Here is a 14103-nt window from a genome sequence, read left to right as displayed (position 1 = left end):
TTTCTTCTCAAATCCCAGCAGCACATGTACATTGCAGACTACAATTAGAAACTCTAAACATTTTCATACTTACTGCCGTACAGGTTCCCCTACTTCAATGCCGTATGTCATGATTAAAAAGAAGGCAATTTATGCCACCTCCAGGATGACACCGTTACATTCCTGGCAAACAAGGTACTACAAAATTCTTGTGATTAACATACAGATAGTCTCATTTTGTGCTGAATTACACATCAAAACATCAGCAATATTTAATCTCACTGTTGGCTATACACATTTTCACAAGTAGCAGTACAAACCAGCACATAAGTGACACACACATTTCAAAATAAATACAGAAACACAACCTTTTTAAAATACATTATACAGGGCCAAGTTCCTAACTCTTTATACAAGCAAAACACATTACATCGCTTTATACACATTGTAACATGAAACACCAGTATCAGTAAGTTATTCCAGATACAGGAAATTATTACAGACAATACACTTATACATCATTTTAGTATTACGCCAAATTCAGTCACATATCACCCACCTCAGCTTACAGAGAACATATTTGTACATAAGTCATTTTGACCGTTACAGCAAATTGATTCCCGTATCACCCATCTTCATTTATGAAGAACAAAGTGAACATGAGCGATTGCTTAATATAATGGAGCAGCTCAGCTTCATACTCTTCATGGAGCAAGTTGAAACAGCAACATCAAAATGTCTTCCTGGGATATAAGATATCTCTTCACCAGAACGCACAACTGGCAGCTGAAACAATCCGGCGACAAACAACGGCAGTTTTCAAAATCAAATACAAACGCTTCTTATCGCAAAGGTAACGTGTATCGCGCTCAACATAGCATAGGCACGGATTAAGGTATACAAATCGCATTACCCATCTGCAGGATCACCGCGACATCGTTCCAAAACAAAACTCATCCGCACAAAGTGCCCAACACAATCCAGAAGCGCAATACATCCTTTCTCAACATGCACTTCGATGCTCTTATATGAGAGTAATTCAAGCCCCCCACAAAACAATTTCTTCAGAATTTCAATAAATACATTCTAGCACAAATTTCAGAGTACACAAAACTGCAGAAATATAAATCTTGTTTCAGTTTATCAATAGCAAATGGCACATTCGTAATTTATGTTCACACATGATCTACCTACACACAACCAACAATTCTGCATCATGCAATTCAAATTAGCACAAATCAGCAACATGCTACTCACTGCTACTTCAACTGCATGCACTACTACTACAATAATAAACTAAATTCACGCAGAAATGGTCACAGCAAGAAAGACTTCATCAGTTACTCTTAGCCACATAAAACAATCCATGAATTATATTTCTTGATATGCAATCATGAAACTGATGACTTACTCAACACGGTTGTGTCACTTTTTGATTAGAACTTTGCTGGTCTGTGGGTCCTTAAGTAATTACTTCTTCTCATTTAACATTTTCAGTTGCTTCAAATATACATATGGAATTTTATGACATAATGGCCGGTCCCTATCAAAGTGGAAACGATTACAAACGAGGCAGTGATTACGTCATTCAATGTACTGTAATGGCATTTCAACCAGAGACCTATTAAAACCATTAAATTAACGAACAGCCCTCTTCCAGGCCACTGTGTAGTTCAAATACTAATATTCTCTAATCATGCAAGCATCAAATTAAAATATAAATATCGCTTTACAACACCTACTGCAGAATGATGAATGCTAACATCACGTCCATATAGTAAGGACAGTAATAATATAATTGGGCAACACCAAAATAATTCAAGACTATGTTTGATGAATGTGCAACATAAATCAGTTTCCATTAAACTACTAAGAAATACTATTGTCAAAAAAGTAAGTATCCTAAAATTAATGTAATGATGTAGACGATATGTTTAAGATTTATCTCCATATTAAACTTTGCGTGTGTACCTTCAATATTTCATTACTTGCACTGTCAAACACCTGAAATTAAAAACTTTTTAATCATCAGTCACTTCAATGTATTAAATTCCACAAGAAATTTATTATTATTATTAAGAGTTCTGTCTTACGACAGGTCCATTGCTCTGCCCAAACAGAGCTCTCCAGTTGTCCCTATTCTCGGCTTCTCGCTTTAATTCCTGGAACGTCATCTTCTTTCCTTGTTTAAGGTCGTCGGTTAGCTGTATCAATCTTCTTCCTAGTCCTCTCTTTCCTTCAACCTGGCCTTCGGTGATATCACTCAGTAATCCATTCCTTCTCATAATATGTCCCAGCCAGTTAGCTTTTTACCAGATGAAAATTGCAATGGTTTCAATAATCTGTTAAAACTACAAGTTGCGAGTTTACAACCTTATCAGTTGTAAAAGGTTGAGAAGTACAAGATACGCGCCACGCCTAATGGCTAATTGTCCATGAAAATTGGTGAATTCATTTGACTCCTGCAAGACGGACAAACGCAGACTTCGCGGTGAACATGTAAGCCTCCTTTGTTTCCTTTCTGTGCCAGAAAGGAATGTGAGCCAACACGATACCAGTAATTGAGGGGATAGAATGAAATCTCAGGATACACGTAGCAGATACATAAACACTACAATGTCACATACCACAATATGTAGCTCAGTCACTAGCTGGACCACCAGTTTCATTCCCTCCAGAAGCGTGACCCATTTGGCCTTTCACTTCTTACGAAAAGCTTCTTCTCAGGGCAAGTTGGTTAGGGCCTGCAGCTGACCCCTCAGCTCCAAGTTGCGCAGGAGTAAAGAATGTCTCGTCTTCTTTTGTTCCTCCAAAATGTTTGCAGACTTCATGAATGGTATAACACAAAATCAGGGATCAATTCTTGCACCCAAGCTGTGACACTCGGCCTTCACTTCTCTTTCACATCACAGATTACATTCTTCAGTCATTCACTGGTCTTCAGTCACCCGTTGTCCACTTGCATTATGCCCTGAACGTTGACTACCTGCCAATGGACAGCTTCGTCAGCACTCATCTTTTTCTGCCCCGTTACATCCGTGACATCTGCGATGTATGAACCATAGACAACTTGAAGTGCCCAATATGCAACTGCTGCCACCACGCCTCACACCCATAGCAACTCCACGACTGCACGAACCACATCTCGAGACGATGTTTCAAGGTGGGTGGCCCTTCTGTGTGGACACTGTCCCTGGAATTAGGAACATTTATGCAGGAAATTCTTCTTTGTGCATTGTATTATATAAAATATTGGTAAAAGATAGCTTGCCGGTGAAAATTCCAATATCAGAAACTTCTACAGCCATGACTAAAGGAGAACAAATATAATAATTAATCCAAGTACCTGAGAAGATATTATGAACATTATTAGTGAAAATTATTTCGATTATTTATGGTGTTCGTATCAGTTTCATGAAACATACGCAAATACAGCAATAGGTTTAGTAATATTAAAATTCCTTCTTGGTCTTCCTCTGTTACTTCCTCCTGGTGGAAACCAACCCAACACTTCGTTCACACATAGTTCGGACAAGTCTGTAACACATCAGTTATTTTGACTTTATACCTGAACAAACAGAGTAGCTAAACTGATACCCTTTCTCTGATCACACGCTTTTGAATTTTATCTCGCATTGGTAGCAGTACTGATCTTAAGAGAAGGCAATTTTAGTTCTAAACACTTGAACTCAGTCATTAATGCAGGAGATGCAACAAGAACACACATCTATGTCCTATGTTTCTCCTTATGGATACTAGAAATACACATGAATGTCAGGTGTAATAAAGTTGTTCCTGCATTTATTTTAGGATGGATGTCACCTAAAAACATCTTCAATAACTACACAACCTTCATTGATACACTACATTTTGTATGATATTGTATGTGCGTCATATTGTGATTTATTTAAATAGTATTAAGAATATATTAAAATTGGCCGTCAATCACAATATAAGATAATTAAAAGATTAAAATATCATTTTACGTTCCGTATCGAGTACTCGATTTACATGTGGAACATTTTACGACATGTTTCGGCTATATATAGCCATCATCAGGTGTTATGTTATAAACTTTTTAACTGAATTACTGATTTTTACTGATTTTTAAGATTTTTAGTTTTCATTTCTCTTATCATGTTCACGTCCTTCATATTGTATCTTCATCCGTTGTTGTGTCACATGTCACTAATATGATTGTATTTCGTAGTGATGCCAATGTTGTGTATATTGGACTGTGAAGTAAAGGTTTCAATACTATTAATATACATTTTGTATGAACCTTGGATAATACCAGTAATTATTCATGATGCAATGATGCATGAACCTACTCATGAGACGCTGTCGAGACGGGTAGCCGTGTTCTGCCGACTCTGTCCCTGAAATTTAAAACAGAGAAAACAATCTGAGAAATTGAAAGCATTGCTATTAAAAACTATTTTAATTATTCATCAAATATTGTTAAATTTCATGAAACATTGAAAAGTAGCACGTGCTCATTAATATTAAAATTCTCCACCCATCCACTGACCTTCCAGTCGTCTCCCTGCCACTATCCTGGACCTCTTCTATCCCTCCACCTCTTGATGGTCTTCCTGGTAGCAAACAACCCAGCACTTCCTTCAGACATACATTGGATATGTCTGTAACATATCAATTGGTTTGTCTCCATGAACGGAATTTTTCAGAACTAATTCCTCTCCTCTTATTACAGGCTTTGGGATTTTGTCTTCACTTGAAACTTTGGCTGATCATCAAGAAAGCAATTTTAACTTATTACACTTACTCCTAACTACTTGAATGTGTCCTTCATTCAGGAGACAAGACAAAAATACTTGTGGCACTAGAAATAAAGCATCCTTTACATCAGACCATTGAATGGTGAGTATACCAAACATTTTTGTAAGTTTCAAACTTTTCTTTGTAGCTAAACTGAGTTTATTGATACCCTACATTTGATAAGAATTTCGTATACTAAAAGAATGTCTCCTAAAGTTAAATCACAGGCTTAAGTGAATTCTATACATTACCCACGTACTGTCTCACTTTCTATGCCTTTTGTGGTTGCTATGGCATTTGAGTAGCTGATTTTGAATGACTGCCTCTGGAAGAAAAAATTTAATTCATCACAATATGTCCTTTACACACAGGAACACTGCCTAAGGTGGGAATCTGAACTCATGCTTTAAAAAAGGCCCACGGGGAATAAAATGCGAATAGTACTAATTTAGGACCACCTACAAAAATGATCTACCAGGCGATCTCTACTTTCTTCACACATCCTGCTTCAGAATCTCCCACTGACTCCAAAGGCTTTCAAATTCTTTTTTTTGAGGGTAGGGGCTCATTGCAGAAACAAATCCACTTCATGTTCCACTATGCACACTCACCGGTCACTTCTGATTGGTTGCCTCTTCCCAGCAGACAGGCCCCACCATCGTTCGCAAATACCCATCAACATGGCCTGATGTCGGAATCCCTGAAATACTTTGAAAACAGCCCCAGGCAAAGAATATGTCCTGTGTGCTACAATACAGCAGCTTTACTTGGCAGCTTGGAGCACAAAAAATATTGTGACGTAGGTTGGTAATTACGACCTTGGTTGTCAACCCTTGATTTTTGGGGTCTGCTGCCTTGAATCCGATCCAATTGTAAACTTGGTTCAATTGTAAGAGACCACGATGTCCTCCAGCAATGATCAATTTAATCAAGACTAAAACGTTTCTTGTACGTGGGATAACACACTTCAGATCCCAAAGCTGCTTGCGTCGGTGTCTACCAGGAACTTCTCGCCAGGTCTTGGATATCCTAAAAGGGGCGATGTACACAGCGACTCTTTCAAGGACTCGAATGCGGCGTCTGCCTCCGGGGACCAATGGAATGTTCTTCTCTCCTCGGTGAGTTGAGTCAGTGGCTTGGCGATGTCAGCAAACCCGGCAATGAATCTCCGATAGTAGGTGCATAGGCCGATGAAGCTCCTTAGCTCGTGCTTGTCCCTTGGCCTCGGCCACTCTCGCACAGCCTTCAGCTTTTCGGGATCGGTGGTCACCCCACCGGGGGAAACCACATGTCCTAGATATTTCGCCTCCTTCTGGAGCATCCGGCACTTCCCGGAGTTCAGCTTAAGTCCGGCGTCCCTGAGCCTCTGGAACACTTCCATCAGATTATCCAAGTGCTCCCGGAATGTCCGACCAAAGACGAGAACATCATCCAGGTAGACCAGGCAGGCTTTGTTCGTCAGGTCCCGCAGGACGGACTCCATCAGAGCGTTGCAAAGGCCGAATGGCATTACTGTGAATTGCTACAGCTCCTGTCCGGTAGAGAATGCAGTCTTCTCTTTATCCTTGGGATGCAGGGCCACCTGCCAGTAGCCACTCTTTAGGTCTGATGCCGAGAACCACTTGGCCCCTGCCAGTGTGTCTAGGGTGTCGTCGATCCTGGGCAGTGGGAAGCAATCCTTCTTGGTGACGTTATTCATCTTCCTGTAGTCGACGCAGAACCGCTGTTCCCCGTTCTTCTTCCGCACAAGCACGACGGGCGACGACCACAGGCTGTCTGATGCCTGGATCACACCTCGTTCCCACATGTCCCTTAGCATACCGACCACCTCTTCCTGTTTCGCTAACGGAAGTCTTCGAGGAGGCTGACGGATCGGACGAGCATCGCCTCTGCTGATGCGGTGGAGCACTCTGTCCGTCCGCCCATAACCATTGTTTTCTGTCGCGAAGACATCCTGAAAGTCGAGGACCAATGCCTTCAGCTCTCTGGCTTCCATTGTCGTCAGGTTCGGGATAGCATCGGCGACCATGCCCTGCAGTGGCTTGCACAGCTCTCTGTTTTGCGACGGAGGTTCTGTATTACCAGTCGGGCCCGCCCATGTGACCGGTTCACACAGGCCCAGGGTTGTGCCTTCCGCCAGCACTTGGTCGCCGTCCCCGACATTCACGATTCGCACAGGCACGCTGCCCCGGGTGCGGACTAGTGCCCTGGCTACGTATAGTCCTCGTGGTAAAGGGTCCACACCAAGTTCTATTATTCCGCTCGCCATTCTCATGGGATCGTTCATCCGTGCCATCACCACCCTCTCGCACCGCGCCGGTATTATTTCCTCGCTGGCTAATGTCAGGCGTGTGGATCGGGGTCTGCTCCGAGGGCTCCATAGAGATATCTCTTCTTGGCCCAGTCGCAGCACTTGGCGTCCTAGGTCCATCGTCGCATCGTAAGCTCGCAGGACGTCCAGCCCCAGGATGATCTCGTCCGTGATGTCGGCTACAAAAATCCAAGTGTGGATGGCACTCTGCCCCAGCGTTAGCTCAACTAACACCTTTTTCAAAACGGGGATGGTTTCTCCGGACGCCGTCTGCAGCAAGTACTGTCGGCCCGGTTCCCGCTCTGATTGTCCCGCAACGACGTCAGGCCTGTCGATGGTCACATTACAGCGCCTTCCCCGAATCCAGCCTTCGGTGATCAGACCGTCGTCACTCCTCTTAGTGATCACGCTCAGTGTAAAGCGAGGGGAAGGTGGTGGTGGGGCCGACGGTCCCCTCCTTACGCCGGCCATTACTCGTTTCCTGAGACCCGGTCGGTCCTTGCGGAGACCTGCGGACACTCTCTCATCAGATGGCCGGGGGCGCCCCCTTCCAGGACGTCTATCCTGAGGCGATCGCTCCTCCGTTGGGTCCTTTGACCGTATTCGACGCATCGTTAGTGGTGATCCTGCAGCTGCCTGTAGCTTCAGGGCCTGTCCGAGTGCTTCATTGAGGGATCGGTCCCCGCCCATTAGAAGGTGTTGCTTAATCTCCCGGTCTCCCAGGCCTCCCTCTGCAAGTAATCTGCGGGAAGCCCTACGAACGCTCAGTGGGCCAGCTTCTCTATTCCTGATGCGAATTCCTGCAGAGTTTCGCCCCTCCCCTGCGTCCTCGATTCCAACTGAGATCGGTAGACCGCCGCCAGCTGATGGTCCCCGTAACCGCCCTAACAGGAACGCCATGCAGGATGTCAGCAGCTTGCCCCTGAAGTACGACAAGGAGATGCGTGACCTTCTCGCCAGGAGTCCAGCCATTGTGGTTGGCCACAGCCTCAAACTGCCGATGGAATACTGTCCAAGACGAGGATCTGTCGAACTTAGGCGGTTTCACACGGTCCGTGCCACCCACGAACGTTCCGGCCCCTCCGTGCCTTGTTCGGGCCTCCACCGCCTGCAGCCGTGTCTCGAACTCCTGCCACGTAGTCTCTAAGTTTTGTCCCAGCTCGTCGCTCAGGACCTTGGTCTTCTGATTCACAACTGACAGCACGCCCCTTAGCTGTCTGTGGAAGTTGTTCTTCTTGGTCTTCCTGTTATTTTCTCGCGGTGGAAACCAACCCAACACTTTGTTAACACATAGTTCGGACAAGTCTGTAACACATCAGTTATTTTGACTTTATACTGAACAAACAGAGTAGCTAAACTGATACCCTTTCTCTGATCACACGCTTTTGAATTTTATCTCGCATTGGTAGCAGTACTGATCTTAAGAGAAGGAAATTTTAGTACTAAACACTTGAACTCAGTCATTAATGCAGGAGATGCAACAAGAACACACATCTATGTCCTATGTTTCTCCTTATGGATACTAGAAATACACATGAATGTCAGGTGTAATAAAGTTGTTCCTGCATTTATTTTAGGATGGATGGATAAGAATTTTGTATACTAAAAGAATGTCTCCTAAAGTTAAATCACAGGCTTAAGTGAATTCTATACATTACCCACGTACTGTCTCACTTTCTATGCCTTTTGTGGTTGCTATGGCATTTGAGTAGCTGATTTTGAATGACTGCCTCTGGAAGAAAAAATTTAATTCATCACAATATGTCCTTTACACACAGGAACACTACCTAAGGTGGGAATGTGAACTCATGCTTTAAAAAAGGCCCACGGGGAATAAAATGCGAATAGTACTAATTTAGGACCACCTACAAAACTGATCTACCAGGCGATCTCTACTTTCTTCACACATCCTGCTTCAGAATCTCCCACTGACTCCAAAGGCTTTCAAATTCTTTTTTTTGAGGGTAGGGGCTCATTGCAGAAACAAATCCACTTCTTGTTCCACTATGCACACTCACCAGTCACTTCTGATTGGTTGCCTCTTCCTAGCAGACAGGCCCCACCAACGTTCGCAAATACCCATCAACATGGCCTGATGTCGGAATCTCTGAAATACTTTGAAAACAGCCCCAGGCAAAGAATATGTCCTGTGTACGTCAATACAGCAGCTTTACTATGACAGCTTGGAGCACAAAAAATATAAAATGCATAAAAGAGTACAAATAACAAGACAACATCAAAATGAATTACACTCAATGTAAATAAGGGAACATTTTCATAGTAAGAATATAATTAATATCAATTTTACTCTCTATCACATTTAATTAACAGGGAATTAAAGAAGCAAGAAATGCAATATGAACATGCAATGAATATACGATATCAAAATATTGGAATTTAAACAAATAATACACGTAAAAAATAACACAGTTAAATAAGCAATATATACAACAAATTTGAATTCACATTTAAGTACACAACAGCAGAACACAGAATTCCCAGAAAGCAGATGATAATGGCCCAATGGCATGTTTGCACTGAAACACATGAACACAAGAATTAGATCAGGATTCCTTGAAGCCTATTTAAAATGCATATGCTGTAACCTCTCTTCTCCAGTATCTCATGGCTCCAACATCAAGGCTCTCTGCCCCACATTCTGGAACAAAAATTACACTCATCACAGAAATCAACTCATTTCGTATTCCACCAGGCATGCTCATTTTCTGCCACTTCAGACTGGTTGCCTTGGAAACGCCAATAAATGTGGCCGGCCTATGAGGGAACTCCTGAAATCAAGGTTTTAAAACACTCCCAGACAAACATATCTTGTGTGCATCGAGATATTAGCCTCAAGATGAAACTTGTGTTATAATTGGCATGAAATAATACAACAGAATCAGAACACGCATATCAAATTCACAACAAAGGGAGAGAAACGTCAAAATGAAGTACACTCAACATATGCATGCAATATAAATAAGCCGAACATTTGCATTGTAAGAATATAATTAATGTCAACTTCAATTAATTTTACTTTGTATCACAATTAATGGGGAATTAGAGAAGCAAGAAATGCAATATGAACATACAAAAAAATTAGGATTGAAATAATAAGTGTACAAATAACAGCACAATAAATTTGAATACACATTTAAGTACACAACAGCAGAACACAGAATTCCCAGAAAGCAAATGATAATGGCCCAATGGCATGTTTGCACTGAAACACATGAACACAAGAATTAGATCAGGTTTCTTCGAAGCCTCGTAGTAAAAGTACTGTAACCTCTCTTCTCTAGTATTTCATGGCTCCCTGAAACTTCAAAGCTCCTGCATAACATTCTGAAGCAAAAATTACACTCGTCACAGAAACAGGTCACTTTGCATTCCACCTGGCATGCTCATTTCCCTCTCAATTCAGATTGGTTGCCTCTTCCCAGCAGATGGAAATACATCAACAGGCAGATGTGGTACAGATTACATATCTGCAATGGACACATAGAAAATTGTATTTTATGAACAATTAACAGGAAGTTTAATCAATTTTATACAACAATTCACCAATGAAAAAACATGACAAAAATTCAACATGAACACACACATCATTGCAACAGATGGGACAATTAAAAAAATTAAATTAAAATAGGCCATACATATTAACTCAATGGCATAAATGAGATATGTACAAACATAACCTTCAATAAATATCTGTACTTTAACAGGTATAGAAGAGCACAGCACTTGGGAAAATATAAAGAAAATGTGATGTAAAATAATATGCAGCGTACACACAACACATACAAGTGGAATAATCTATAATTAAGAGCATGTTTAAAGTATTCTGTCACATTTCAATAATGTGGGAGTACATAACAAAGAAATGCAATATGAGCATGTATCAATCAACAAATAGGCCAATTCATAATGTCACATAGGCTGCATGCATAAACAACAGAATTGCGTAAAAAACATACAAACCAGCGGAACACATATTTTCAGTTGGAGAAAAGCACAAACATTAGTAATTAAAGAAAGCAAACAATGGCACATGTGGACTGAAGCATGTAAATAAATGGGCATGGGCTTCAAGTGACCATTAACTGATCTTTTGTGCTTCCTTTTCTTCTAACCTACCAGTAGCCCCCAGCCAAGATCTCATGATAATCGTCCGATTTCTCTAAATGACTGACAGATGTCAAAATCATGAAAAGCTCTTTATTAAAGAGCTTTCATTGGTGGCCATGATCATGGCCTCTCTGTAGACACCTGGGTCGATCTAGAGGATTGACCTCTTTAATTGGGGTATTGCCCTTCGACCTGGGCCTTGTAAGCACCCTGGTCAGAGCCTCCTTAAACTTGTGTAGTGTCATGTACCCCAGGTTTCATATGCTCCTGGTACCATCTTGGCTCTCTCTGGCATTCCAGACACGCAGTCTGTGCCAAATGTTGCCTGTCGACCAGAAGGCCACAAGGCTATAAACTGTTTATCACATTCTTCCATGGGTCTGCTGCAAATGCCAGCTCTCTGGTGGTATGCCAGAAATACTGACTCCCTGCTGAGAATGACCAGCTTTAAAATGGAGACTCCATTATCACAGAACTTTTCTGGTAGTTTTCTGACAACTGGTGGGCTTCTGCCTCCAGTTGTCTTTTAAACTTTCCCAGGCTGGCTGATACTGAGAGCAAACTAAGGCGGCAGTGAACTGAAGGGATCTTTTGTGCCATGCAGCCCTCAGCACGATACCTCACACCTTGGCTTCGGTGGACCAGAGCCCTGTTAGCCGTCCGAGGACGTTACCCCCCTCCGCGACGTGGACGCCAAGGGTTGGATTTTGGAGGGGACTAAAGCTTGTAGAAGACCAATATTAATCCTCGCTTCTTTGAAGTCTATAAAAAGCTTAATACTGTTACCAATTTTGTCCAATACCTCATGATTCCTTCCAAGTCCATGGCTCCATAATCAGAATACATGCAGGTGGTAAATTGTAATTCTCTTTCATTATCTTCTTGAATTCATTTGTAGCAGTAATCAACTTGCACCACTTAGGAAACCACTTCAACCATGAACTAGAACAAATACAACATTTACAATCATGTCAATATTCATTTATAATTGTCCTCCAAAACCTCCTCAAACTTACGTCTACCTATATTTGACTTTGTACTGTGATTTGGCCCTCCGTTCAGGACCCGAAACGTCTGTTTTCTACGTCGTTACTTCCAGATCAGCCTCCTGTAGCAGCGTCTAATGGAGCTGCGTGTTTCTGTTTACGGTATTTGCGTTTCGACCCAGTATTTTAGCAGCTGACTTGTCCAATTCAGACTTTACAGATGGCGGATTCTGAAGCAAAGTTTAACACCCATTTTGATAATTACCATGGCCGAGACTATTCTTAACTGCAAACGCATACGACAATGAGGTTACACGGTTCGCACTGCGGGTTCCGATTAAACAGATTTTAATAGGGCTAACTACATTAAATCAATCGTCGCTTTACGAAATTATTCTCAGCCTAACTTTAATAACGAAGCGCGTACCCGTCATCCGAAAGCGAACTCACCCGGAATATTTCGACAGATTAAGAAACTCTCCTGATGCCTCCCTCACCATCTTTACTTCAGTCCCCACAAAATGCGCTTTAATCTATCTGGATACCTTGGAATTAATTATGCCAAGGGAAAGGATTAAGGGAAAAAATGTATTTTCCTATTGCGTTTTGGACTTAATTCTACGTTGTTTACTTTTTGTAGCGTACTTAATCATCGTTTTATTTCTGGTGTAAATACATTTTATTTCGGGCAATAAGATGGCTGATTTCTATTTTTTTTTTTGTAATCTTTTGGTATTTCGGAAACATAACCCCCTCCCCAATTATAACACTGCTTTAAGATCGTCTGAAGGTTCCTTAGAGCGGGGACTGCCTGAAATTTCATCGATATTCTGAATCCAACGAGAATGCTGTACAATACACGTGTCCTAACTGAATAATCGGCTATGTTGAAGTTTATAAATCACGGACGTACTGTCCCATTCTAACTGCAAAGTAACCAAGGCCTGATCTATTACGTCGCAATCCAGCTGTGTTCTCACTCAGACCTCGTCTGCGTAGGAAGTCGGCCGGGTCGAATTGCGTACGAAATTCATTCCACGATAATTGAAACTGTTATCCTTTTTTAATAATTAGGCACAGTAGTAATTTATTTCGCTGCTGTGGCAATTAATTACTATTCCAAACAAAAATTATGTGGGCTACAGAACGTAATGTTTAAAGACAGAAAAATGACCAACAGCGATTTAGCTTCAAAAGAACAAGCCCGAAGTCCGTAGCTAAGCTCGACATATTCTAACCTAACACGGTTAACCTCGTGTACAGCTAATGAATGAAACTTCTAGTTCAATAAAAAAAGGGTCGGCGAATTCCTTGACTGCTAAGCTACCATCAGCTTACGCAGAACGGCTCTGTACCATGTATTTAGTTAATATTCGGAAATAATGAAACTATTAGTAAATCTACAAATATAAAATTCAATAAAAGCTCTGCATGGACTGGCCTTCCATTTTACTCTGAAAGGAAATTGTTCTGGATTTCTACGCATCAGCTTACCTCGTCACAGCAACGCCGGTAACAAAGTGAAAGGGCTTTCTTTTCTCGAAGAACCACTGACGTAGTAATTAAAAGAATGTAGTGGGGGAGTGAGGGGTTAGGGGTGGAAGTAAAGAACAGGTTGTGGGCCAAGAAGAAGCAAACACAGGCAGAAGTATGAGGACGTACAGGGTGTCTACAAGGTTTCGTTCCCCAATCTCTATATCTGTCTCTCTTTTCGGTGATTTCTAGCTTGTGGATGAGCGTTCTCAGCAGCATTTACAAAATCTTCGTCACCAGAGGCTCGCACACACAACGCAAGAAATACTTGACTGTCCCACACTTGAGGTGGATGTCCAATTTCGACAAGCTGAAACTCCTTTACCTGGTAGAAATTGTTTCCCGTATGCCTACCATTCTATAAAGTTATTTTCTGCTTCTGTTACA

At 41.8% G+C, this 14103-nt stretch overlaps 1 protein-coding gene and 1 long non-coding RNA gene across 16 annotated transcripts; both read right to left on the bottom strand.

Moving 5' to 3' along the window:
- Positions 1 to 211: 211 nt before the first annotated feature.
- Positions 212 to 11898, bottom strand: LOC147872461 (uncharacterized). Of its 15 annotated transcripts, none has more exons than XM_087356419.1 (8): positions 9088 to 11898; positions 8728 to 8801; positions 5370 to 8374; positions 5010 to 5083; positions 4511 to 4622; positions 4274 to 4358; positions 2607 to 3172; positions 212 to 765 (listed from the first exon to the last, which is right to left on the bottom strand). In XM_087356419.1, the coding sequence occupies exon 3, from the start codon at positions 8039 to 8041 to the stop codon at positions 6281 to 6283; it is 1761 nt and encodes a 586-aa protein (XP_087212545.1). In that variant the 5' UTR covers positions 8042 to 8374; positions 8728 to 8801; positions 9088 to 11898; the 3' UTR covers positions 212 to 765; positions 2607 to 3172; positions 4274 to 4358; positions 4511 to 4622; positions 5010 to 5083; positions 5370 to 6280. The 15 variants fall into 15 exon arrangements, with proteins under 15 accessions (XP_087212545.1, XP_087212543.1, XP_087212537.1 ...); XM_087356426.1 differs by lacking the exons at positions 212 to 765; positions 2607 to 3172 and adding exons at positions 3192 to 3516; positions 4081 to 4214 and having other exon boundaries at positions 4311 to 4358; XM_087356417.1 differs by having other exon boundaries at positions 212 to 3172; positions 4262 to 4358.
- A 15-nt stretch (positions 11899 to 11913) lies between these two features.
- Positions 11914 to 14103, bottom strand: LOC147872460 (uncharacterized). The gene is made up of 2 exons (XR_015537234.1): positions 13678 to 14103; positions 11914 to 12139 (listed from the first exon to the last, which is right to left on the bottom strand). It is a non-coding gene; the product is annotated as an uncharacterized LOC147872460 (long non-coding RNA).

The sequence above is a fragment of the Zootermopsis nevadensis genome, unplaced genomic scaffold (assembly GCF_977971745.1).
Source record: "Zootermopsis nevadensis isolate Lab colony 2312 unplaced genomic scaffold, Znev_1.0 Znev_ptg000027l, whole genome shotgun sequence".
Taxonomy (NCBI): domain Eukaryota; kingdom Metazoa; phylum Arthropoda; class Insecta; order Blattodea; family Termopsidae; genus Zootermopsis; species Zootermopsis nevadensis.
Note: the sequence above shows the minus strand (reverse complement) of the source record. Positions and strands in the feature narration are given on the sequence as shown.

Coding starts and splice junctions, on each gene's coding strand:
- LOC147872461 (XM_087356417.1), bottom strand. CDS start 8,041: ATGGCTGGACTCCTGGCGAGAAGGTCACGCATCTCCTTGTCGTACTTC.